The sequence below is a fragment of the Mobula birostris genome, chromosome 3 (genome assembly GCF_030028105.1).
Source record: "Mobula birostris isolate sMobBir1 chromosome 3, sMobBir1.hap1, whole genome shotgun sequence".
Taxonomy (NCBI): domain Eukaryota; kingdom Metazoa; phylum Chordata; class Chondrichthyes; order Myliobatiformes; family Myliobatidae; genus Mobula; species Mobula birostris.
Window position 1 is genome coordinate 16,514,923 of NC_092372.1, and position 25,480 is coordinate 16,540,402.

The 25,480-nt window shown below is 41.2% G+C and overlaps 1 protein-coding gene across 1 annotated transcript in view; it reads right to left on the minus strand.

The window, feature by feature from the left end:
* Positions 1-25,480, minus strand: part of ccbe1 (collagen and calcium binding EGF domains 1) — a 441,930-nt gene that overhangs the window by 64,833 nt on the left and 351,617 nt on the right. The window contains exon 3 of the mRNA XM_072251756.1: positions 5,223-5,275. Within this exon, the coding sequence (XP_072107857.1) occupies positions 5,223-5,275 (53 nt within the window). The remainder of the gene's footprint in view (positions 1-5,222; positions 5,276-25,480) is intronic.

Here is a 25,480-nt window from a genome sequence, read left to right on the forward strand (position 1 = left end):
GTCGTCCCGCAGATGTTAAAGGACCTCAGTCTCCTCAGGAAATAGAGACAGCTCTGACCCTTCTTGTAGACAGCCTCAGTGTTCTTTGACCAGTACAGTTTATTGTCAATTCGTATCCCCAGGTATTTGTAATCCTCCACCATGTCCACATTGACCCCCTGGATGGAAACAGGGGTCACCGGTACCTTAGCTCTCCTCAGGTCTACCACCAGCTCCTTAGTCTTTTTCACATTAAGCTGCAGATAATTCTGCTCACACCATGTGACAAAGTTTCCTACCGTAGCCCTGTACTCAGCCTCATCTCCCTTGCTGATGCATCCAACTATGGCAGAGTCATCCGAAAGCTTCTGAAGATGACAAGACTCTGTGCAGTAGTTGAAGTCTGAGGTGTAAATGGTGAAGAGAAAGGGAGACTGTGGAGCCCCCGTGCTGCTGATCACTCTGTCGGACACACAGTGTTGCGAGCACACGTACTGTGCTCTGCCTAGAGCAGGACACACCGCTGTCCAAAATTAACAAAGTCAGGGCACCACGGTAATGTAGCAGTTATTACAGCTCGGGGTGTTGGAGTTTGGAGTTCAATTCCGGCATCCTTTGTAAGAAGTTTGTATGTCCTTCCCATGAGCGTGTGGGTTTCCTCTGGGTGCTCTGGTTTCCTCCCACAGCCCAAACATGCACTGGTTCAAAGTTCAAAGTTCAAAGTAAACTTATTATTGAAGTACATATATGCAACCATATAACATCCTTAGATTCATTTTCTTGCTGGCATACTCAATAAATCCATAGAATAATAACTATAACATAGTCAATGGAAGACTTCACCAAACTGGGCTCTTAACCAGCGTGCAAAAGACATCTAACTGTGCAAATGCAAAAAGAAAGCAATAATAATAATACATGAGCAAACAATAAATATCGAGGACATGACATGAAGAATCTTTGAAAGTGACTCCATAAGTTGTGGGAGGAAAGATGGAGCAAGTGAGGTTGAGAGAAGTTATCTGCTCTGGTTTGAAAGCCTAATGGCTGAGGGGTAATAACTGTTCCTAAACCTAGTGGTGTGAGTCCTGTGGATCCTGTACCCTCTTTTTGATGGCAGCAGTGAGAAGAGAACATGTCCTGGGTGGTGGCGATCCCTGACAGTGGAAGCTGCTTTCCTGTGACAGTGTTTCATGTGGATGTGCTTGATGGTGACGCGGGCTGTACCCATGATGGACTGGGCAGTATCCATTACTTTCTGTAGGATTTTTTGTTCAAAGCAATTGGTGTTTCCATACCAGGTTGCTATGTAGCCAGTCACTATACTCTCCACTACTCATCTATGGCAGTATAATAAAGATTTAGATGTCATGCCAAATCTTTGCAAACTCCTGAGGAAGTAGAAGCACTGTTGTGCTTTTATTTTGTAATTGTTGGCCCCCTCCACCTCTAATTTTCCAATGAGGACTGGCTCATGGACCTCTGATTTCCTTCTCCTGAAGTCAATAATCAGCATCTTGTTCTTGCCGACATTGAGTAAGAGGTTGTATGACACCACTCAACCAAATTTATCTCCTTCCTATATGCTGATCCATTACCACCTTTGATTTGGCCTACAACGGTGGTGTTATCAGCGTACTTAAAAATGGCATTGGAGCTGTGCTTAGCCACACAGTAAGAATTGTAAAGCCAGTAGAGCAGGGGGCTAAGCACACAGCCCTGTGGTGCAGCTGTGCTGATGGAGATCATGGAGATGTTGCTGCTAATCCGAACTGACTGGGGTCTGCAAGTGAGGAAATCGAGGATCCAACTACACAAAGAGGTATTGAGGCCAAGGTCTTGAAGCTTATTGATTAGTTTCGAGGGGATACTGGTATTGAATGCTGAGCTGTAATTGATAAAGAGCATCCCGATGTATGTATCTTTGCTGTCCAGATGTTTCAGGGTTGAGTGAAAAGCCAATGAGATGGCATCTGCTCTGGACCTGTTGCTCCAGTTCACAAATTGGAACAGATCTAACTTGCTTCTCAGATAGGAGTTGATATGTTTCATCAGGCTCTCATAACACTTCATCACTGTGGATGTAAAGTAAGTGCTACTGGACAATAGTCATTAAGGCAGGTCACCACATTCTTCTCAGGCATTGGTATAATTGAAGCCTGCTTGAAGTGGATGGAGCAAGATAATGCTGGTGAACCATGGTGACCTTCAGCAGGCTGTGGCCAATACTTATACCTCTTGAGTTACTCTCACTGCAATCTGCAGCATGTAATTTCCCTTTACGCAATGTGCTTTTAAATCAACTTAGTGATCTACAGATTTTACAATTGTCTGAAGCACAAGCAGACCAAGACCTTTAAGTGGGCGAAGATTCATCACCGGAATTGACACTCCCAGCCAGGCTGAAACGCAGAGGGGGGTTGGTTAATTGCTCCTTGTAAATTGTCTTGTGATTTGGCTAGAGTTAAATAGGTGGTTTTCTGGGCAGTGTGGCTCGTTGGACTGGAAGGGTCTGTTCTGAGCTGCACCTCTTATTAAGTAAATAGATCGATAGATGAACAAGAGAGGCAGATCCCTTAAAATGATAAACACAAGAGATTCTGCACCAGCTGGAAATCTTGAGCAGCACATAGGCTGTGCTGGAGGAACTCAGCAAGTCAGGCAGCATCTGTGGAGGGAATAAATAGTTGACATTTTTGGGCCCTAAACATCAGCTATTATTCTTTTCTATAGATTCTGCCAGACGGTGAGTTCCACCAGCCTTTCGTGTTTGATGTCCATTAAAACAAGTTTGATGTCTTTGTAAGGACTCTTTGTCTTTGAATGTCTTTGAAAGTCACATGAGCACCTTAACCACTACCTAAAAAAGTTTGGCCCAGTTTTAAAATATCTCTAAAATACCAAGAACAAATTAATAATAGAATGTAAAAGCAATAAAGTATAGATGCTCGAAATCTGAAATATATACAGAAACTCATGGAGATAGATGATGTCTGGTGAGGCAAATCAAATTGCCATGTTATTAGTACATAGATTTTAAAACTTCAAAATACAACAAATAAATTCAGTGGTAACCCTAGCAACAGCTACAATGACAAATGGCTGCTACTGGATTACTGTTTTCAGATTTGGGCACCAGATTTCATGAAAGGAATATTGAACCTGGAAGTGATGTGGTATCACGTTACCCAAGCAATGGTTTGAGTATGAGCTCATTTGAAATTGAAGAGAACATTTCTTGGTGTTTGGAAAGTTGAGAAATCTACTTATTTATTGGGAGATGTAGGTGCAGAAAAGGTCCTTTTGGCCTAATGAGCTGTACCACCCAGCCATTAATCTATTTAAGATTAGTCTAATCATAGAACAACTTACAATGATCAATTAACCTACTAACCAGTACACCTTTGGACTGTGGAAGGAAACCAAAGCAACCATGTGGCTCACAGGGAGAGATTTCAAGCTCATCACAGATGGTGCCGGAATTGAACTCTGAACTCTAAACTCTGGAACACCCTGAGCTGTGATGGCATTGTGTTAACCGCTGTGCTACTGTGGCACCCAAATGATCTAATCTAGGTTCATGAAAAGGCAAATAGAATGTGATGGGGTTGGTGCTATGGAAAACAATTTTCTTTGGACTCCAAAATAAGATGCCATCATCTTAAATCTAAACCAGAATGTTCAACAATGAAATCTAGAAGCCCTTTTTTATGTAAGGAATTATGGTAATTTAGAACTCTGTTCTCCAAATTAATAACTTCTAACACAGAGATATGTATACTTTCTTAAAAAAGGCATTAAATTTACAAGGATGTTGTTGCTCTTACTTGAGGACCTGAGTTATAGAGAACAGGTTGTGACTTTATTCCCTGGAGTGTAGGAGAATGAGGGGTGATTTGATAGAGGTATGGTCTATAAAACTTGTCAAAGGCTTTCGGAAAATCTAAGAAAACACCAACCACTGACTATATCTATCCTGCCGGATATTTCCCCAAAGAATTTCAACAGGTTTATCAGGCAAGATTTGCCCTTAAGGAAACTATGCTGACATCGGCTTACTTTATCATGCGGCTCCAAGTACCACATTATTAACAATCAACATCTTTCCAACCAGTGAATTCAGGCTAACTGGCCTATAATTTCCTTTCTTCTGTCTCTCCCTCTTCTTAAAGAGTGAAATGACATTTGCAGTTTTCGAGTTCTTCAGAACCATTCCACAATCTAGTGGTTCTTGGAAAAGGATTACTAATGTCTCTACAATCTCTTCAGCTACCTCTTTTAAAACCCTGGGGGGTTGTCCATCAGGTCTGTGTGACTTATCGACTTTCAGACTTTCAGCTTCCCAAGCACCTTCTTCCTGACACTCTTGAATTTCTGGCATATTGCATGTGTCTTCTACAGTGAAGACTGACACAAAATAGTTACAAAGAATATTCAGTGGATATTGTTTATTTGAATTTTCGGAAGGCCTTTGATAAGGTGCCACACATGAGGCTGCTAAATAAGGTAAGAGCCCATGGTATTACAGGAAAGATATTAGTATGGATGAAAAATCGGCTGACTGGAAGAGGCAAAGAGTGGGAATAAAAGGGCCTTTTCCTGATTGGCTGCTGGGGACTAATGGGGTTCTGCAGGGGTCGGTGTTGGATCTGCTTCTTTTCATGTTATATGTCAATGATTTGGATGACAAAATTGATGGCTTTGTGGCCCAGTTTGCGGACGGTACAAAGCTAGGTGGAAGGGCAGGTAATGTTGAGGAAGTAGGAAGTCTGCAGAAGGACTTGGACAGATTAGGAGAATGGGCAATAAAAAGGCAGGTAAACTACAGTGTAGAGAAGTGTATTGTCATGTACTTTGGTGGCAGGGATAAAGGGTTTGTTTGTTCTCCATGTGACCACGTCCGACATTCCAAGGACATACTCTATGGGCTGGTGTTAGTAAGTTGTGGGCATGCTATGTTGGTGCCAAAAGTGTGGTGACACTTGTAAGCTGAATCCAACACAGTCCTCACTGACACATTTCACTAAAAAAATTTTCATGTATATGTGACAAAATAAATCTAATCTTTAACTTAATCTAATCAACAATCCTCTCATTCCCCAATTTGAGGAAGCATCAGACACATGAATTTTGTTTCTTTTTACTGTCTGACCCACTGAGTGGTTCCAGCATTTTCTGTCTTCCCTTCAGAATTCCAGCATCTGCAGCTTTTTGGCTCTACAGAGAGTTATTAACATTCTTACCTTCTGGGATACACTGGCCAAGGACAAACTTATAACCTCGACAACATTTCTTTCTGTAAAAAAAAATCAAGAGTTACTACACAGAACTACAGATGAACTCACTGAAGCCTATAATGGATTACTTTAGTTGAAACTTTATAGGCTCTTTGAAGTGTAAGTCAATTTTTAAAGATTAAGGATTAGATTTATTTGTCTCATGTACATCGAAACATACAGTGAAATGTGTCAATTTGCGTCCAAGGATTGTACTGGGGCAGCCTGCAAGTGTTGCCATGCTTCTGGCATCTGTATTGCATGTCCTCAGCTTACTAATCCTAACCTGTACATCTTTGGAATGCAGGAGGAAACCAGAGCACCCGGAGGAAACCCACACGGTCATGGGGAGAACGTACAGACAGTGGTAAGAATCAGAAACAGCTGGTGCTATAAAGCATTTGCATTAACTGCTACACTACTGTGCCTCATTTATATGTGTTTTATGAGTTGCTACCCAATAGAAATGGTTAATTAACAAATGAGAATAAAGAAAAAGAAAAATGGAGGGCTACGTGGGAGGGAAGGGTTGGATTGATCTAGGAGTAGGTTAATAGATTGGCACAACATTATGGGGCAAAGGGCCTGTTCTGATCTGTACTGTTCTATGTTCTAACTGCTGAAAATGATAACCTACATTTCCTACAAAAGATTATCTTTTTAAAAATCTAGTTAAGAATGAAGTTACAGTTCCAACATTTAGAGCAAGGCATATTATTATATTCACTAAAATTTTAAGGTTTCTTTGCAATATTTATAATATAGATTATCCAGTAATTTTCATGGGGGAATTGAAGAAATGTATTGTGTTCGTGTATTTAATTTGAGAATGTAAAAATAAACCTTAGCCATGGGAAAACTATATATAACTTCCAGTAAAGGCACAAAATCCCAGAGCTTTGTATCCAAAATTCCTATAAAAAACCATCTGGCATTTAACCATCCAGAAACAATATCAGCTTTCTTCTAAAACTGAACAGGATTCCGGGAACGTGAAGAACTGAGCATCAAAGGTAAACAAATTGAGATTCCATTTAGTAGCTTAGCTGAGTGAAATCTTTGAAAATAAGGTGCCCTTGCGCATAGAGGTGACTAGACTTTTAAGGTTTTCTTCCATCTGCTTTGCTCAGTCTCCAAGCAATTCTCTAAACAATAATGATGTAAATCTTAAGAGAACCTCAGCCATTCTTCTAAGTGTAGTTAACTGATAACTGAACTTGGGCTAATTACTGGGACCATGAAAAAACTGACATAGGTTTAGGACTCAATAGAGTTAGAGGAGCAAATTTGTAGAGATATTGCTGACTGTTGAAGAAATATAATAATGTGATTTTTAAAAAAATTATTTAGGGATACAGTGCCGTACAGTGCCCAAATGAGCTACACTGCACAACAACCACTAATTTAAATCCAGCCTAATCACAAAACAATTTACAATGACCAATTAACCTACTAACCAGTATGTTCTTAGACTGTGGGAGGAAACCGGAGCACCCTGGAGAAACCCATGCACTCACGAAAAAGATATACAAGCTTCTTACAGACAGTGTCGGAACTGATCTCTGAATGCTAGTGACCCAAGTTGTAAGGTGTTGCGCCCACTGGTACGCGATCATGGCACCCTAGGTGTGATGTAGGTGATTTTAACTTTCCACATATTGATTGGGAATCCCATACTGTAAAAGGTCTGGATAGGATAGAATCTGTCAAAAGTGTCCAGGTGTCTCCTTAATCAGAATCAGAATCAGATTTATTATCACCGGCGTGTGTCGTGAAATTTGTTAACTTAGCAGTAGCAGTTCAATGCAATACATTATATAGAAGAAGAAAAAAAAAATAAAAAATAAATAAGTAAATCAATCACAGATTAAAAATCGTGCAAAAATCATAATTAATATATATTATATTAAAACACTGAGGTAGTGTTCACTGGTTCAATGTCCATTTAGGAATCACATGGAGTCAATACACAGAGAACATTCTCTCAACTAGAAAATGTGCGATACTGGATCTCTAGGGAATGAGACAGGCAGGAGACAGAAGTTTGTGTAGGAGAACACTTTGGATATAGTCATCATAATTCCATTATTTTCAGGATAATTATGGAAAAGGAATAGTCTGGATTCTCGGGTCGAGAATCTAAATTGGAGAAAAGCCAATTCTGATGATATCAGAAACGATTTGGCGAGTGTGGGTTGTTTTCTAGCAAAGGAATGCTTGGTAAGTGGGAAGCCGTCAATGGTGAAGTTTTGAGAGTAGAGAGTTGGTATGTTCCTGACAGAATAAAAGGCAAGGCTAACAGGCTTATGGAACCTTGGTTTCCATGAGATATTGATGCCCTGGTTAAGACGAAGAGGGTGTATAGCAGGTATAGGCATCAAGGAACAAATGAGGTATTTACGTGGATAAGAAATACAAGAGGACACTTACAGTGCCTATAAAAAGTATTCACCTCCCTTGGAAGTTTTCATGTTTTATTGCTTTACAACATTGAATCGCAGTGGATGTAATTTAGTTTTTTTGATACTGATGAACAGAAAATGCTTTCACGTCAAAGTGAAATCAGATCTCTACAAAGTGATCTAAGTTAATGACAAATATAAAACACAAAGTAATTGATTGCACCCCCATTAACATGACACACCACATCAATGGTGCAGCCAATTGGTTTTAGAAGTCACATGATTAGTTAAATGGAGATTTAATAAAAGTACACCTGTATCTGGAAGATCCAACTGCTGGTGAGTTGATATCCTGGCAAAAACTACACCATGAAGGAAAAAAGAACAATCCAAGCAATATTGCAAAAAGGTTATTGAAAAGCACAAGTCAGCAGATGGATACAAGAAAATTACCAAGTCACTAAATATTCCTTGGAGTACTTCATCAAGAAATGGAAAGAATATGGCACAGCTGTAAATCTGCTTAGAGTAGGCCATCCTCGAAAACTGAGTGACCACAATCAAGTTAATTTTTGGAGAAAATCTAAAAATTTGAGGTGCAAAATGACTTGGGAGTCCTTGTACAGAACACCCTAAAGATTAATTTGCAGATTGAATCGGTCTGAGGTCACACAGAAAAAATTGGGGAGATGCTAATCAGGGGTTTCCAATCTTTTTCATGCCTTGGATCCCTACTATTAATGGAGGGGTCTATAGACCCCGGGTTGGGAACCCCAGTGCTAAATGGAGTGGGACCAAAAGGATCAGAGTACTTAATAACAACAGTGTCATCATAATCAAAACTAATTCAAGAAAAAGGTCAAAAACTAACATTAAAGGTTTTGCATCTGAATACTTGAAGTATTTTTATCAGGACAGATTAACTAGTGGTGTAAGTAGGGAAGTAAATGCTTTAACCTAATGGCAATTTTGCCGTGTGGTTCATGGTGATTATGGGTAAAATACTTTGGGATATTTGATGTTTAGAAAGGATAGACAAAACGGATCAAGACAGGATTGGACTGAAAAGAAAAGATGACAAGATTTGGCCTGGAAGGTTAACAAGTGGACAACACTTGGAGTATTGCATTCATTTCTAGTCACCTCAAATTAGGAAGGAAGTTGAAACTCTCAAGAGAGTGCGGAGGAGATTTACCATGATGCAGCCTGGCTTACAGAGCATGTCTTCTGAGGGTATGTTAAGTAAGCTAGGTCTTTTTCTTTGGAGTGAAGGAGATTGGGTGGTGACTTGATTGAGGTGTACAAGATGATAAGAGGTATAGATCGAGTGCATAGCAGAGACTTCTACCCAGAGTGGAAATTACTAATAGGGGACATAGTGGTAAGGTGAATGGAGCAAAGTATAGGGGTTATAACAGTTGTTTTTTTAACAGAGAGTGATGGGTGTGTGGCATGCTGGACCAAGGGTGGTAGTAAAGGCAGATACAATGGGGCATTTAAGAAACTCTTAAGATAGGCACATGGATGATAAAAAATGGAGAGCTGTGTAGAATGGAAGGGATAGATTGCTCTTAGAGCAGGTTAAAAGCTTGCCACAATATCGTGGGCAGAAGGGTCTGTACTGTGCTGTTATGTTCTATGTCCTAATTGGAATTATACGATTGGAAATTTTAAATAACAATAAACATGAAAACATTGCATCCCACTCAAAATGGCGGAGGAACTCAGCATTTTGCGTGTGCTGCTTGGATTTTCAGCATCTGCAGATTTTCACTTGATAGTGAGTGGGCTAACATCACATTTGTATCTTCACCACAGATTCAACCTGCAAATTAACCTTTAGGAAATCCTGCACAAGGGCTCCCAAGTCCCTTTACGCCTCAGTTTTTTTCTATTTTCTCTCCATTTGGGAAATAGTCAATGCTTTCATTTGTTCTACCAAACTGAATGAACATACACATTACAGTTCATCTGCCATTTCTTTCCCCATTCACCCGCCTCTCCACTTCTATCATCCAAATCATTGACAGATAATGTAAAAAGAATCGGTCACAACACAGACCCCTGTGGAACACCACTAGTTGCTGGCAGCCAACCAGAAAAGACTCCCTTTATTTCCATTCTTTGCAACCAATCATTTCACCTATTCACCTCACCCTTCACCTATCACCTTCCAGCTTGTGCTCTTTACCCTCTTCCCTTCCTTTCCAGTCCTGATAGAGGACCTTGACCCAAAATGGCAACTGTTTACTCTATTCCCCTCCATAGACTGGGGTTCCCAACCTGGGGTCCATGAAACCCTTGCTTAATGTATTGGTCCATGGTACTGTACAAAAAGTTTGGGAGCTCCTGCCAAAGATGCTGCCTGACCGGCTGAGTATTTTTTGTGCTTTGCTCTGGACTTCCAGCATCTGCAGAATCTTTTGTGTTCAAGACATGTGAATAATGAGTATGCAACATATGGAATTTTGATTGTTATTCCTGACAGATACTCTGGAAGCAAGAATTTTGAACTCCAAATAAAATGAACAGTGTCGACATACTGAGTCTTCAGACTGAGCATATTTCCACTGTGTCAGTCAGTACCACCATCAGTTCAACAACTTCAGGCTAATGGCTTTTCCAGTTTGTATCAGGACTGGCAACTCCTGAAGGAAGATCATCCATTTGCAGCATCAGCACAATTTCCTTCTCCACAAATACAATTGGTCAGGTGGAGTATATCTGGAGTTTTCTGTTTTACTGCCAATTTGCAGCATCTGAATTGTTTAGTTTCCCAGAATCAGGTTTAATATCTCTGACATATGTCATGAAATTTGTTGTTTTGTGGCAGCAATATATTGCAATCATCATCATCACTTAGTGTTGTGTCATGTGACAAGGGTGATCATGGTCTTGACCATGATTCTTCTTGGAAGTTAGAAACATGGAGACATAGAAAACCTACAGCACAATACAGGCCCTTCGGTCCACAAAGCTGTGCCGAACATGTCCTTACCTTGGAAATTACCAAGGGTTACACATGGCCCTCTATTTTTCTGAGCTCCAAGTACCTGTCCAGGGGTCTCTTAAAAGACCCTATCATATCCGCCTCCACCACCGTCACCGGCAACCCATTCCATGCACTCACCACTCTCTGCGTAAAAAAAATTATCTTCTTCTGGGCCGTGTCTTTAAAAGACGGGTGACCCCAGTCATTATCAATACTCTTCAGAGATTGTCTGCCTGGAGGCAGTGGTCGCATCACTAGGACTTGTGCACCAACTGTTCCCATGATCAGGGGACGAAGCTAATGCTACACCTTGCCCAAGTGTGACCTGCAGGCTTGTGGAGGGAAGGAATGCCATACATCTGCTTTGGCAGAGACTTATCTCCACCCTGTCACCATAGTACACTGCAATAGTTGATAATAAAAACTAAATTATAGTAAGAAATACAGATATATTAAAAAGTTAAATTGAATGTATAGAGCAAAAAGAAAAAAAAATAGTGAGGTAGTGTTCATGGGGTCAATGTCTATTAAGAAGTCTGATGGTAGAGGGTCATTAGCTGTTCCTGAATCATTGAGTGTGTGCCTTCAGACTTCTGTACCTCCTTCCTGATGGTAGCAATGAGAAGAGGGCATGACCTGGGTTAAGGGGGTCACCCAGGGGTTTCAGCATTTATTTCCCCTTTCTCCTCTTGCATCCCATTTTCATTTAAATCATTTTGCATACATCTCTTCGAGTCAGGTCATCTGTGATTAACAAGCCTTCACTAGCCTCTCTCTGCCTGCCCATCTACAAGTATCAGTCAGTCTCTCAGTCTATAACCTACTGTAAATCTTATATTTGTTCTTTCCACCCCAAATCCTTGATTTCTCCATTTTCACTGTTCAGACCTTCATAGTTGAAAGAGGGTGATAGTTGAAAAATTTTTCAAACCCAGGTACTTAGAGTGGTAAAGAGAATTTTTGACACATTGGCTTTCACAAATCAGAGCATTGAGTAAGGAGTTGGGATGTTATGTTGAAGTTGTATAAGTCCTTGATGAGACCAAATTTGGAGTATTATGTGCAGTTCTGGTCACCTACTTACAGGAAACATGTCAATAAGACTGAAAAAGTACAGAGAAAATTTACAAGGATGTTGCCAGGATTTGTGGACTTGAATTCAATGGGAAGTTTGAACTGGTTAGGACTTCATCTCCTGGTGGTTACAAGGACGAGAGGAGATTTGATGGAGGTATACAAAATTATGAGGGGTATAGATAGGGTAAATGCAAGTAGGCTTTTTTCACTGAGATTGGGTGAGACTAGAACTAGAGGTCATGGGTTAAGTGTGAATGGTGAAATATATAAGGGGAACCTGAGGGGGATCTTCTTCAATCAGAGGGTGGTGAGAGTGTGGAATGAGTTGCCAGCAGAAGTGATGGATGCAGGTTCAATTGCAGTAGTTAAGAGAAGTTTGGAGTAGCAGACACACAATGCTGGAGGAGCTCAGCAGGTCAGGCAGCACCTGTGGAAATGAATAAACTGTTGACCTTTGAGGTCGAGACCCTCAGGAGAGACTTCATCAGGAGAGACGTTTGGGTTGGTACATGGATGGGAGGGTTATGGAGGGCTAATGTCCAGATGCAGCTTGTTGGGACTAGGCAGAATAACAGTTCAGCATGGATTAGATGGGCCAAAGGGCCTGTTTCTGTGCTGTGCTGATCAAAGGACATTGATTCAGCTTCTCTCTCCACAGATACTGGCTGACTTGAGTACTTACAACATTTTCTTTTATATTTCTACCACCACATTCAATGGGAAACGATCAGAAATGACCTAGCAGACCAGAGAAATACAGTCCTGAGCTGCTGCGAGCCAACAGTAGCAGAAGAGATATAATCCGTCATTATCTGCAATGTCGCTACCTAATATCTGACTTCTGGTAAGGTGATGGTGCATTTGGATGCAGCAGTCTCTCTGGGGACAACCATAGGTATTTTTGTCTTTTTAAATGTTCTTTTTTTTTATGATATCAAGATCCTGCTAGACAATAAGTACTTAAGGTACTGCAGGTCTATCCCATTAGTGAATTGCTTGATAGCCAGGAGCTGGAGTTGCTGAACTTCGTGCGGACTATGTTGCTGCCTGCTGCAGGAAGTCTTCTGAGTCAATGTGTGAGGATGGTGTCCTGCCTAACAGCAAGTGATTGTCTTGGGCATTTTTCTTGTGATCGCAAAACCCTGTTGGACATGGTTATGTAGAATACTGCATGTCCAGCTCATTGGTGTATTGGGGAGACCGTCAGTACCTCCAGTTGAACTCTGTCTTTTTGCGTGTTTTCCCCCAAGCCATCATTCTGTGTTTTTGTATTGCCATGTTCTCTTGTTTGTTTTCATGCCCCATGTGCTCCTGTCCCTGCTCCTGCTCTACTCCGGCCCCTGTATTACTGAGTACTCCACCTCTCACCTGCTTCTCATTACTACCTGTATTGCTGCCACCTGTGTCTCATTGTGCTCCACCTATCATCTGCCTCTCTGTATATTGATCAGTGTATTTCAGTCCTGTGTTTTCACCTGTTTGTTGCCAAATTGTGCTAGTGAATTTTCCTTAGCTTTCCCAGCATTTGTATCTGTACTCTATCCATCTGAATATCAACTCTGCCTGTTTCCTGATTCTGGTTTTTGGCTTTCTCTGGATGTTTTGATCTCTGCCTGAACTTTGATGCTGACTTTGTTTGCACCTTGGGATTTGTTACTCAATTAATATCACTGTGTACAGTACTGGGTCTGCAATTGGATCCCTGCTCCAGTGACCTGACAGGAGACTGATGGTGGGTGAGCTGAGTGACTTTGGTTGTAGCATGGACTAGGCCTCATGCTGCGATCGCCTGTGCAGCTGCCCAGGAGAGGAGATGCAGGAGGTGTTGTGGTGTGATATCCATGCTGGACAGGGGGCAGGCCCTGCCTGTCGGTGCTGCTCTCCAGTGTTTGCTCGGTAGAAGATAAGGTGGATTGCCTGCATGCATTTGTGTTTGTTTGTGACTGCTAAGGTCTTATTCTTGCTGATGATCATTCTTGCATCATGAATTGACAGGACATGTCACTTGGGCTTGGCCTATATTATATGTATTTTGGGTGACTATATGTTTACTGCTATCTTATGTGCTTTGTGCTGTGTATGACTGTTAGTACTCTGTTTTGCACCTTGGCCATGCAGGAATACTGTTTCATTTGGCTGTATTCATGTATGACTAAATGATAGTTAAACTTGAACTACTACTTCCAGCTAGCTGATTACAACAAAGAAAGTTGAAGCACATGATTCAGATGTTTAGAGTCTGCTGTGTTAGGCTTTTGCTGTCAGAGAATGGAACAGTCTTTTTTTGCCTTCGGGAAAATCAAATCTATAATTTTGGCTTAGTTTATTTGTTTTACTCAAATGCCATGCACATTGACACTTTCCAACAATCTTTTATATCAATCAGAGGGTGGTGCAAGTGTGGAATGAGTTGCCAGCAGAAGTGGTGGATATGGGTTTTATTTCAACATTTTAGACAACTTTGGATAGCTTTATGGATGGAAGGGTGGTGGAGTGGGGATATGTCTCTACCAAAGAAGGTATAAGGTGCACCTTCCCTCCGCTAACCTGCAGGTCACCCTTGGGTAAGGTGCAACATCTGCCTAGCCCCCTGATCAGGGTCACCTGAAGCCATGGGAGCAGGTGGTGGATGGTCATAGGAGCAGATGGTGCACATCACAAGTCCTGATTATGCGAGCACTGATGCCAGCCCGACAATCCCTGAGGAGTGTTGATAATGGTTCAGGTAACCTGTCTTGTAAAGACACTACCCAGAAGAAGGCAATGGCAAACCACTTCTGTAGAAAAATTTGCCAAGAACAATCATGGTTAGCATGACTGACCACATCATATGGCACAACACGTAATGAACGAGTGATTGTGGATGGAAGTCATATGGAGGGCTATGGTCTGTGTGCAAGTCAATTGGACTTGGAATGGATTAGATGGACCAAAGGAGCTGCTTCTGTTCTGTAGTGCTCTATAATTCCTTCTGGTGGCTTTACCCGTATCAGATCCTCTCCATGTAACGTGATGGGGAGGAATGCAGATGGTATAATGACTGTTGACTAGAATTTACTGGAATAAGCCACATAGGTACTGTATCCACAGGAACAGATCACAACTGTTCTAGGGTGGATTGCTTGCCACCAGATTCCGTAAAGCCTTTCCACTATCATTAACCACTCTTCTGGTGTGTGACAGGGATATTCTCGGCTTGCCTGGACAACTCCAACAATGCTCAGAAGCTCGGTATGCGCTGCTTTTGGCTAGAGCATGTTTGCCACCTTAATTTTACTCTGTTCACCTACAGTACACAATGGTATCATGTGTTTTGGTTAAAAGTTGCACCACAGAAAGATAACAATATTTCTTTAACAACATGTGGCGAACAGTCCTGCTGCCACCCAGCAGGACAAGGGCTGGAAACACGAAGGAAAACTTCTGCCTAAACTAATGCACCATCTTAAAGTGGAAGTGTATTAATGTTCAAAATAAATTTATTATCAAACCACACCTATATTACCATATACTACCCTGAGTTCCATTTTCTTGCAGGCATTTACAATAAAAACAAAACAATAAAGTTTTATGAAAAAATCTACACATAAGAGACAAAAACTGACAATCAATGTGTCAAAGAAGACAAATTGTGCAAAAAAAATACAGAGAACATGAGTTGTCGAGTCCTTGAAATTGAGTCTGTAGGTTGTAGAATCAGTTCAGTGGTAGGGTGAGTGAAGTTATCCAGACTGATCCTCTCCTCCTCATAATGTATCACAGTACATTGTTGTTCCTCTATCAGCAAAGGCAAATCATGGGCTGCCTGACTAATAGTACTGTGGGGAACTAAGAATGGGCTTTAAATGCTAGACTTGCTGGAGAATCTCATGGAAAAAGTCAATAAATAACAGCAGGGGGTAGTTGAAAGCAAAAGATGGATTAGGATGGGGTGGATATGAATGTGCAAAGACTGATGTCATCAGATTTCCGACTGCATGTGGTGTGTCAGTATCACTGATGTAGCTGATTTTTTTTTATTCATTGAGATACAGGGCAGAGTCGGCCCTTTCGTCCCATCAAGCCGTGCTGTCCAGCAACCCTCAATTAAACCCTTGACTAATTACAGGACAATTTACAATGACCAATTAACCTACCGACTGCTGTGTCTTCAGACTGTGGGAGGAAACTGGAGCACCAAGAGAGAACCCACACAGTTACAGGGGAACGTGCAAACTCCTTATGGACAGCGGTGGGAAATGAATCTCTGTCGCCTTTACTGTAAAGCATTGGGCTAGCCACTATGCTGCCGTGCTACTAAATGGTTTTCCACCAATTGGATAACCTACCAATGTATGGAGCAGTCTGTATGGAAACATGGGTACACACAGTCTCCGAGGATCGTCACTTTGTCAGGGGGGAGAGGTTTGTGAGTTCCCGAGATTCTGAGAATGACGCTGGCTGGAGCTTAGCTCCTGGTAGGGTGACTCATGTCAGTAAACTCAAGGGGCAAGTTCCAGGCAGCAAACAATCCAACCAGACCTCGGGGTGGAGCTGGCGGAAGATGATAACACATCACTATGGCACTGAAGGCGGAGGAAGTCTGCAGCAGTGGAGGGACCCCAGTCCTCTTGCATTCCATGCTACTGGACTCTGATCCCAATCTGTAAAGCACCCTGTGGTGTCTGCCCGTGCAACAGCCTCCTGATATTAAACAAAGTCACACATTGACAGCAACCCCTTAGGAGAACATCATACTCGACTCATGTGATCAGACGACTACTTCCATATCTATCAAACGATGTGCCGGCATTGGAGAGGGTCCGGTGTGTTATGTTTTGTAAGTCCCAAAAATCGGAAAAAAAAGACACAGGACTAGGGATAAATGTGTGTACTTTGTTTTTACTTTAAGTGAAACCCACAAAAGAAAAAGAACATAATAATAACAAAAAGAACAACACAATAAATACATAAGATAGCTTATATACAAGTGGCACTAGGCACAGGAGCATTTGTTCATAAGTGACTGACAGGAAATGATAATGTAGTGGTAGTTGGGGGTGTGAAGGGGTGGCTTAGTGGGTGGAGGTGTTGATCAGCCTCACTGCTTGGGGAAAGCAACTATTTTTCAATCTCATAGTCCAGGTGAGGATGTTATATAGCTTTTCTCCATGCCTGACAGGAATGGGACAAACAGTCCATGAGCAGGATGGGTGGAATCTTCCAAGATGTTACAGGCCCTTTTCTGGCACCTTTCTGTATATACTGAATGTCCCTGTTGGTGGATATTTTGGTGATGCATTGGGCAGTTTTCACTACCCATTGCCTTCCTGTCTACTGTGGTGCCATTTCATACCATGCAGGATGTTCTCAACTGTGCATCTGTAGAGAAATGCTAGTGTGGATGTGCAAAGTCTTTCTTTCTTCAGCCTCCTCAGGAGGTATCAGAATAATGAGCTTTCCTGGTTGTGAAGGATGTGTTCTGGACCATGAGAGGTCGTATGACTAAGATTAGTAAAATTTCTAAGAACTCTGATGGAATTGATAGCAAATTCTAATATTTTGAGAATTAATATACCAACTCATAAATATAATTGTTTCAAGTTGAGCTCACTTAATGCATTGTTGGATTAGGATGTAGAATTGTTATTTTTCTTGTATTTTTATATAATCACCTATACATGTATTGTTCAGTGAAATTTCCAGCAGTTGCTTCTGTATTTTTTTTTAAGTTTTTGTAAACTTCTTACTCCAGTATTGAATCTGATATATATTTGAGTCTGGCAATTTTATAGTTAACTGTAGTTACTCGAGTTTGTAATGATTATTTATATTGCTATTTTCTTTAGCATTTTGTCTGTTCTTTTTTTTATTTATAATATTTATAAAGATACAGCATGATCCAGGCCCTTCTGGCCCTTCGAGCTGCACTGCCCAGCAATCCCCCTAATCAAGGGACAATTTACATTGACTAACTGACCTTCTAACCAGTAGGTCTTTGGGCTGTGGGAGGAAACCAGAGCACCAGGAGGAAACCCACGCAGTCACAGGAAAAACATACAAAGCTCCTTTCAGGCAGCGGTGGGAATCGAACCTGGATCGCTGGTACTGTAAAGCGTTGTACTAACCACGATTCCACCATGCCACTGAAGTATGAGTATGAGATAAAGTGTTTTTTCCTTGGTCTCGCTTTTGTTCTCTCAGCTCACCTTTGTTTGTTTTTTTTTGTAACACTTAATAAATTTGCTGGCAATAAGCTTTATGCTTCATTCTTGAAGTCTGAAGAATCTTTGGATTGCAAAAGCATCAGGATCTAACAGTTACCATAAGTAATAGTTCCACATGAAATGGCAGTAGTGAAGGGGGCAAATATTTCTGAAAATAATAAATGGATAAAAATATTATATATAGATCTGGATGATAACATGGTTAACTGGATCAGCAAATATGCAGATGACACCAAGATTGAGGGTGTAATGAACAGCGAGGAAGACTATCAAAGCTTGCAGCGGGACCTGAACCAGCTGGAAAAATCAGCCAAAAAATAGCAGGTGCAGATAGAGCCGAATGCAGACAAGTGTGAGGTGTAGCACTTTGGGAGGACCCACCTGGGTATGTCTTACACAATGAGCTGTGAACAGTAGGGCACTGATGAGTGTGGTGGAACAAAGGAATCTGGGCAGACAGGTTAATAATACACTGAAAATGGTATCACAGGTACTTAAGAGTCGAAGGAAAGCTTTAGGCACATTGACTTTCATAAATCAATGTATTGAGTACAGGAGATGGGATGTTATGATGAAGTTATATAAAACAATGGTAAGACCTATTTGGAATATTGTGTACAGTTTGGGTCACCTTCCTACAGGAAAGCTGTAAATAAGATTGAAAGAGTACAGAGAAAATTTACAAGGATGTTGTCGGGACTAGAGGACCTGAGTTATGAGGAAAGATTGAATAGGTTAGAACTTCATTCCTTAGAATTTGAAGGTTGAGGGGAGATTGGATAGAGGTATACAAAATTATGAGGGGTATAGATAGAGTAAATGTCAGCAGGCTTTTTCCACTGAAGTTGGGTGAGACTAAAACTTGAGGTCATGGGTTAAGGGTGAAAGGTGAAATGCTTAAGGGGACTGAGAGGAGAAACTTTTTTTGTTCAGAGGGTGGTGAGATTGTGGAATGAGCTGCCAGTGAAAGTGGTGGATGTGGGTTCAACTTCAATGTTCATGAGTAACTTGGATAGGTACATGGGTGAGATGGGTGAGAGGGGTATGCAGGGCTATAGTCCGGCTGCAGGTCAATGGGACTTCCTCTTCTTCATGTGCCTTGCACGTTACACGCTTGGGCAATCATGGCTCTCCACATCGAACGATCCCTTGCAGCGTCAATGATATCTCGCACATTAGATCTGTTAGTTCTTTCACAGTGTCCATATATTTTCTTCTTTGCCTTCCTTTACCGCGTTTCCTAGGCATACGGCCTTGTAAGGCATTCTATTTCTCCCTCTCTGATGACATGGCCCAGGAGTTTAAGTTTCCTCTCATTTAATGTTCTCATTAAAGATCTTTTTGTATGGACACGTTGGAGTACTGTCTCATTAGTTACCCTATCTCTATATGATATTTTCAGCATTCTTCTAGAACAGTGGTCCCCAACCTCCACGCCACGAAGAATGCAGCAGTGCAGCGGTAGCCGGAATGCACCCAGCACATATTTAAGAAAGAAGCCAAAATAAACAAGCTAATTAATTAGGTGCTGCCTGGCACGTAAATGTCAGCCCAGATCAGAGGTAATTGCCGATTGCATCGCCTCTCATTTGGGCCGAGATTTACGTGCCGGGCGGCACCTAATTAATTAGCTTGTTTATTTCGGCTTTTTTCTTAAAGATGTGCTGGGTGCGTCCCGGCTACCGCTGCACCCCTGCATGCTTCGCGGCCCGGTATCGGTCCGCGGCCCAGAGGCTGGGGACCACTGTTCTTGGAAACCACATTCCTGTTGCTTCTAAGTTTTCTTGTAGTTCTGGTGCTATAGTCCATGTTTCGGAAGCATACAGCAAGATTGACTAGATGTAACATTTTAGTAGCCTAAGCCTTGTTGTCATAGAAATGTGTCTGTTGGTAAAAATGGGTTTCATTTTTTGGACAGTTGATTTTGGCAATGGCAATTCTTCTTTTTATTTCCACTTTACTTCTAGCATCTTGTGATATAAAGCTACCAAGGTAATTAAAGCTGGTCTTTTGTTCAATCTCTTGGTTACCAATGTACAATTGGCAGTTGGGTGTGTCCTGCTGTTTTGATATTACCATACATTTCATTTTTTTTACATTTGATGGTTAAACCAAAATCTGCACTTGTTTGTACTACTTTGGTTAGGAGGATTTGTAGGTCTTTTACAGCACTTGCTATTAGGGTGGTATCGTCTGCATATCTTATATTGTTGATGTTAACACCTCCAATTTTTATCCCATCTAGGTCTTCTATTTCTCTGAGAATCATTTCGCTATAGATATTAAATAATTCCGGTGAGGAAACGCATCCCTGTCTCAGTCCTCTTTGAATTTTAGTGCAACTGCTTATATATTATCATCAATTTTTACCGCTGCTGTTTGATTCCAAAATAAATTTTGAAGCAGTTGTTGGTTCCTTCCGTCAATGTTTAGTTTAATGAGAATTTGAAATAATTTTTCATGTTGCACTTTGTCAAATGCTTTAGTGAAATCAATAAAACATAAAAAGACATCATTTTGAAATTCAATTGCCCTTTCTGAAAGCATTTGTAGTATGAAAATTGTGTTCCTAGTTCCTCTACCCTCAATAAACCCATAATGCAGTTTAGAAGTTTCTGGCCTTAACTTATTTTTAATTCGGCTCAGAACAATTCTCAACAAAATCTTTATTATGTGACCCATCAGACTGATTGTTCTATAATTTTCGCAGTCAATAGTTCCAGGAATTTTTGGCGAAGTTATAAATACTGATTTCAAGAGATCGTCAGACAATACACCAGACTCATATATGCCATTAAGCAGTTCAAAAATAATATCTATGCCCAGATCTTCTAGGGTTTGTATAATTTCCACTAAAATTTCATCAGGTCCAGTGGCTTTACCATGTTTCACACTTTTCATTGCTTTAGTTATTTCTTCTTTGGTAATAGGTGGTCCAGAATTAGGGTGTTTAATATCAGGGGGTTCCCCTCTATCTTCAAAAAGCTGTCTATGTACTGAATCCACCTCTCACATACTTTATCTGGATCTGTTAGTATGGATCCGTCTGCTGATCTTATGCATCCTGTAGAGGAGGTTTTCTTAATTGCAGTAATTTCCTTAATTTTCTTGTGCATTTCTTTGCTGTTGTTAATATGGCCTTCTACTTCATTGCGTTTTTGATTCATTGATTCTTCCTTTGCAATATTGCACAATTGTCTGGTCCGTCTGTCCAGCTCTCTATATTGCACTTCATTATTCTTCACTAACCTTCTTTGTTCCATCAGATCTAAAATTTCTTGGGTTATCCACCCCTTGTTGGTGTGTTGGATTTCTTGTACTGGGATTATCTCCTCTGCTGATTGCTGTATAGCATATTTAAATCTGCCCAAATAGGTGTTGTTTCATTTTTGTTGTTTCATTAACATCAATGAACGCTTTAGAAATAATATCACAAATTCTTAAGCCTACCCAGGAGCAGACTGTGGTTCAGATCACCACTCAGTAATAGCTACCATTAAAACAAAGTTAACGAAACTGAAACGTGGAAAAAAAAGAGAAAGGAGTGTATGTTGGGAGAACTTAAAAATGATAGCATACTTAAGCAACAATTCAAAACAGCTGGAGAAGAACACAACGGGACTAGGTAGTTTAAATGGTTTGGCATGGACTAGGTGGGCAGAAAGGCCTGTCTCTATATTAGATATGGAGTGAGCAGAAAATGAAAGAGCATGAGATATCAGCATTATTGTAAACTATTTGCATGTGAAACAAATGTTATTTCAACTAGATTTCAACATTGTCAGGTAAACGAGCCCTACATTTGGAACTTCATGCAGTAACAAAAATTGAAACCATTCATAATGTTAAGATTCTTAAAACATGAGTCCTGGCACTTGCCACTGTTGAGAGTATCCACCTGTCTGAAGCTGACAGAGGGTATTAAAGCAGAAGTGATACACTTACTTATGACAGCCGAGCACTGATTACATTTGCACCACTGACCTTATCTCTTGTGAAATATTAATCTTTCTGTCAGCATCCATTATGCAGAACCCCTTTAGCAGCCTCCAAAATACCCGAGATAATTGCTTTCAGAATCTACTAAAGATATGTAAATCACTTCCAACAGGGCTTCTGCATCACTGTTGCTGATGAGTGCCTTTACTTGTTTTGGTAACCTTTTGTAACCGAGGAACATTTGGCAGTCCCAGCGAGGTGAACTAACTGAGTATCAGGACGTGTCATAGGCCAAAAAGATTCCACAGCCTCTCGCGCTGAGGTGGCGTTCTTGCAGGGTCAGGGGAAGGTCATATAATCAACCTACGACCAATAGGCAATCACTTTACCAGTGCTGAATCTAAGACTGAGCAGAATATACAGATTGAGGCACTCTCCCCAGATCCAATATAAATGCACTTGGTTTAAATCTTCATTAAAAGGGAAATTTTGAAGTTTGGTTTCAGCATTGTTTCCCAGATGAATTCCTGATTTGGGCCTCAACTTACTTTAAGCGTTGCTGTCTAGAAAATATCATTGCACGTCAATACCGATCATAAACACAAAATAATCTGTAGATGCTGGGGTCAAAGCAACACTCACAACACGCTGGAGGAACTCAGCAGGTCGGGCAGCATCCGTGGGAAAGGTCGGTCGACGTTTCGGGCCGGAACCCTTCGTCAGGACTGTAGAGGGAAGGGGCAGAGGCCCTATCATAGGTCTCTGCCCCTTCCCTCTACAGTCCTGATGAAGGGTTCCAGCCCGAAACGTCAACCGATCTTTTCCACGGATGCTGCCCGATCTCCTGAGTTCCTCCAGTGTGTTGTGAATACCGATCATATCTGCATTCTCGCTTATTTCTGGGACGGCCATGACGCAATTATGGTAGAAGTGCATGAAAAACTCAAATACTTTTGCAGCCACAATTCCTGCACATGCCATAGAATTAGCTGAACTAGAATGACTCCCATATAAATATCAGACGTAGAAGCAGAATTAGGTCATTTGACCAATCAAGTCTGGTCTACCATTCCACCATGGCTGATTTATTATCCCTCTCAAAACTATATACCTGCCTTCTCCCCGTACCTATTGACACCCTCAGTAATCAAAAACCTATCAACATCCTCTTTCAATATACTCAATGATTTGGCCTCCAGAGATGTCCGTGGCAGTGAATTTGACAGACTCTCTACCCTTTGGCTAACGAAGTTCCTTCCTCATCTCTGTTCTAAGTGGACATCCCTCTACTCTGAGGCTGTGCCCTCTGGTCCAAGACCCATCCACAATAGTAAATATCCTCCACACATCCACTCTATCGAGGCTTTACAATATCGTATAGGTTTAAATAAGGTTCCCCCCCCCCCCACCGACCCCGCACCCACCATTCTTTTATATTCCAGCAATTATAGGCCCAGAGCCATTAAGTACTCCTCAAATATGAACCCTTTCATTCTTGGAATCAATCTCGTGAGCTTCCTCTGGAGCTTCTCCAATGCCGGTATATCTTTTAGATCAAGAGCCCAAAACTGCTCACAACATTCCAAGCGCAGTCTGTTAAATGCCTATAAAGCCTCAGCATCACATCCTTGCTTTTATAGGACCATAATCCATATAAGATGAAAGTAACATTGCATTTGTCTTCCTTACCACTGACTCAACCTGCAAGTTAACCTTCCAGGAACCCTACACAAAGATTTCCAAATCCCTCTGCACCTCTAATTTTTGAATTTTCTCCCCATTTAGAAAACAGTCTACACCTTTATTCCACCTATCAAAGTGCACGACTATACACTCCCCTACGCTATATTCCATCTGCTACTTCTTTGCCACTTCTACTAATCTAAATCCTTCTGCAGATTCTCTGCTTCCTTAACAATACCTGCCCCTCCACCTATCTTTGTATCAAATTCGGCCACAAAGCCATCAATTTTGTTATTTAAATCATTGACAAATAATATGAAAAGAAGCCTTCCAATACCATCCCCTGCAGAACACCACTTGTCAGCACCAGCCAACCAGAATAGTCGCATTTTATTCCTAGTCCCTGCCTCCTGCCAGTCAGTCAATCTTCTATACTTGCCAGTATGTTTCCTATATACCATGTGCACTTATCTTGTAAAGCAGCCTCATGTGTGACACCTTGTCAAATGGCTTCGGAAAATCAAAGACAACAACATCTACTGTCTGTCCTTCATCTATCCTGCCTGTTATTTCCAAAAGATTTGTCAGGCAAGATTTCCTCTAAAGGAAACCATGCTGACTTTTGCTAATTTTATCATGTGCCTCCAAGTGCACTGAAACCTCATCCTTAAAAATGGACTACAACATCTTCCCAACCACTGAAGACAGGCTAACTGGCCTAACTGGGTGCAGATTATCAGCACTCAATTGCCCACCATTGAGAACATCTACCATAAACGCTGCCTGGGCAGGGTGAAAAGCATTATCAGGGATGCATCTCACCCTAACCATGGACTTTTTACTCTCCTCCCATCGGGTAGGTGCTACAGGAGCCTCCGCTCCCGCACCAGCAGGCACAGGAAGAGCTACTTCCCTGAGGTTGTGACCCTGCTGAACCTCACATCACAGCGCTAAGCAGTATTGCACCCATATTGTATTGTCTCAGTACTTTTATATTTGTGTGCTGTCGCACTTTTTTATTCATAGTTATTTTGTAAATAACACTATTCTTTGCATTTCTGGTCAGACTTTCAACATCCAACATTTGGGACCCTGTCATCCAGGACATATCTTGTTCTCAGTGCTATCATCAAGAAGGAGGTACAGAAGCCTAAAGGCACACACCCAATGATTCAGGAACAGCTTCTTTTCCTCTGCCATCCGATTTCTGAATGGATGTGGAACCCATGAACACTACCTCACTACTTCTTTTATTTTCAGTTTTGCACTACTTATTTAATTAAACTATTATTTATATATATACTTCCTGTAATTCATGTTCTTTCTATTATATATTGCATTGTCCTGCTACTGTAAAGGCATATGCCAGTGATATTAAACCTGATTCTGACATTGCCCTTTTTACATGCTTTTTCCATCTTCTGTTGTAATTTGCAGACAACATCTTGGCTACTGTTGGGAGGCCTGTATATAACTCCATTCAGGGTCTTCTTGCTCTTGCAAGACCAACTATTACCCATGCCTAGGCTGCTATTGGCATTTTAACCTATTCTTATCTTACTTCAAGTTGAGTCTCTGCTCACTCATTTCGTGCTCATATCTTCAGACTCTACACATTGACACTCCTACCTGCTTCCACCTCAGTTCATCAAGTTACCCTTCTGTTTCTCCCCATTCCTGCATCCTCACCACTGCCCCTAAATGGTAACAGCCTGATTCAGAACATAGAAGGTAGAGCACAGAGAAAGGAACATAGAACAATAATGCACAGTACAACAACGTTGGCCAATGATTTTGTACTAAATGTTTAACCAACTCTAAGATCAATCTTGCCTTTGCCTCCCACATAGTGCTCTATTTTTCTATCTGCCTGTCTAACAGACTTGTAAATGTCCCTGATGTATCTACCTCTATCACCACCTCTGA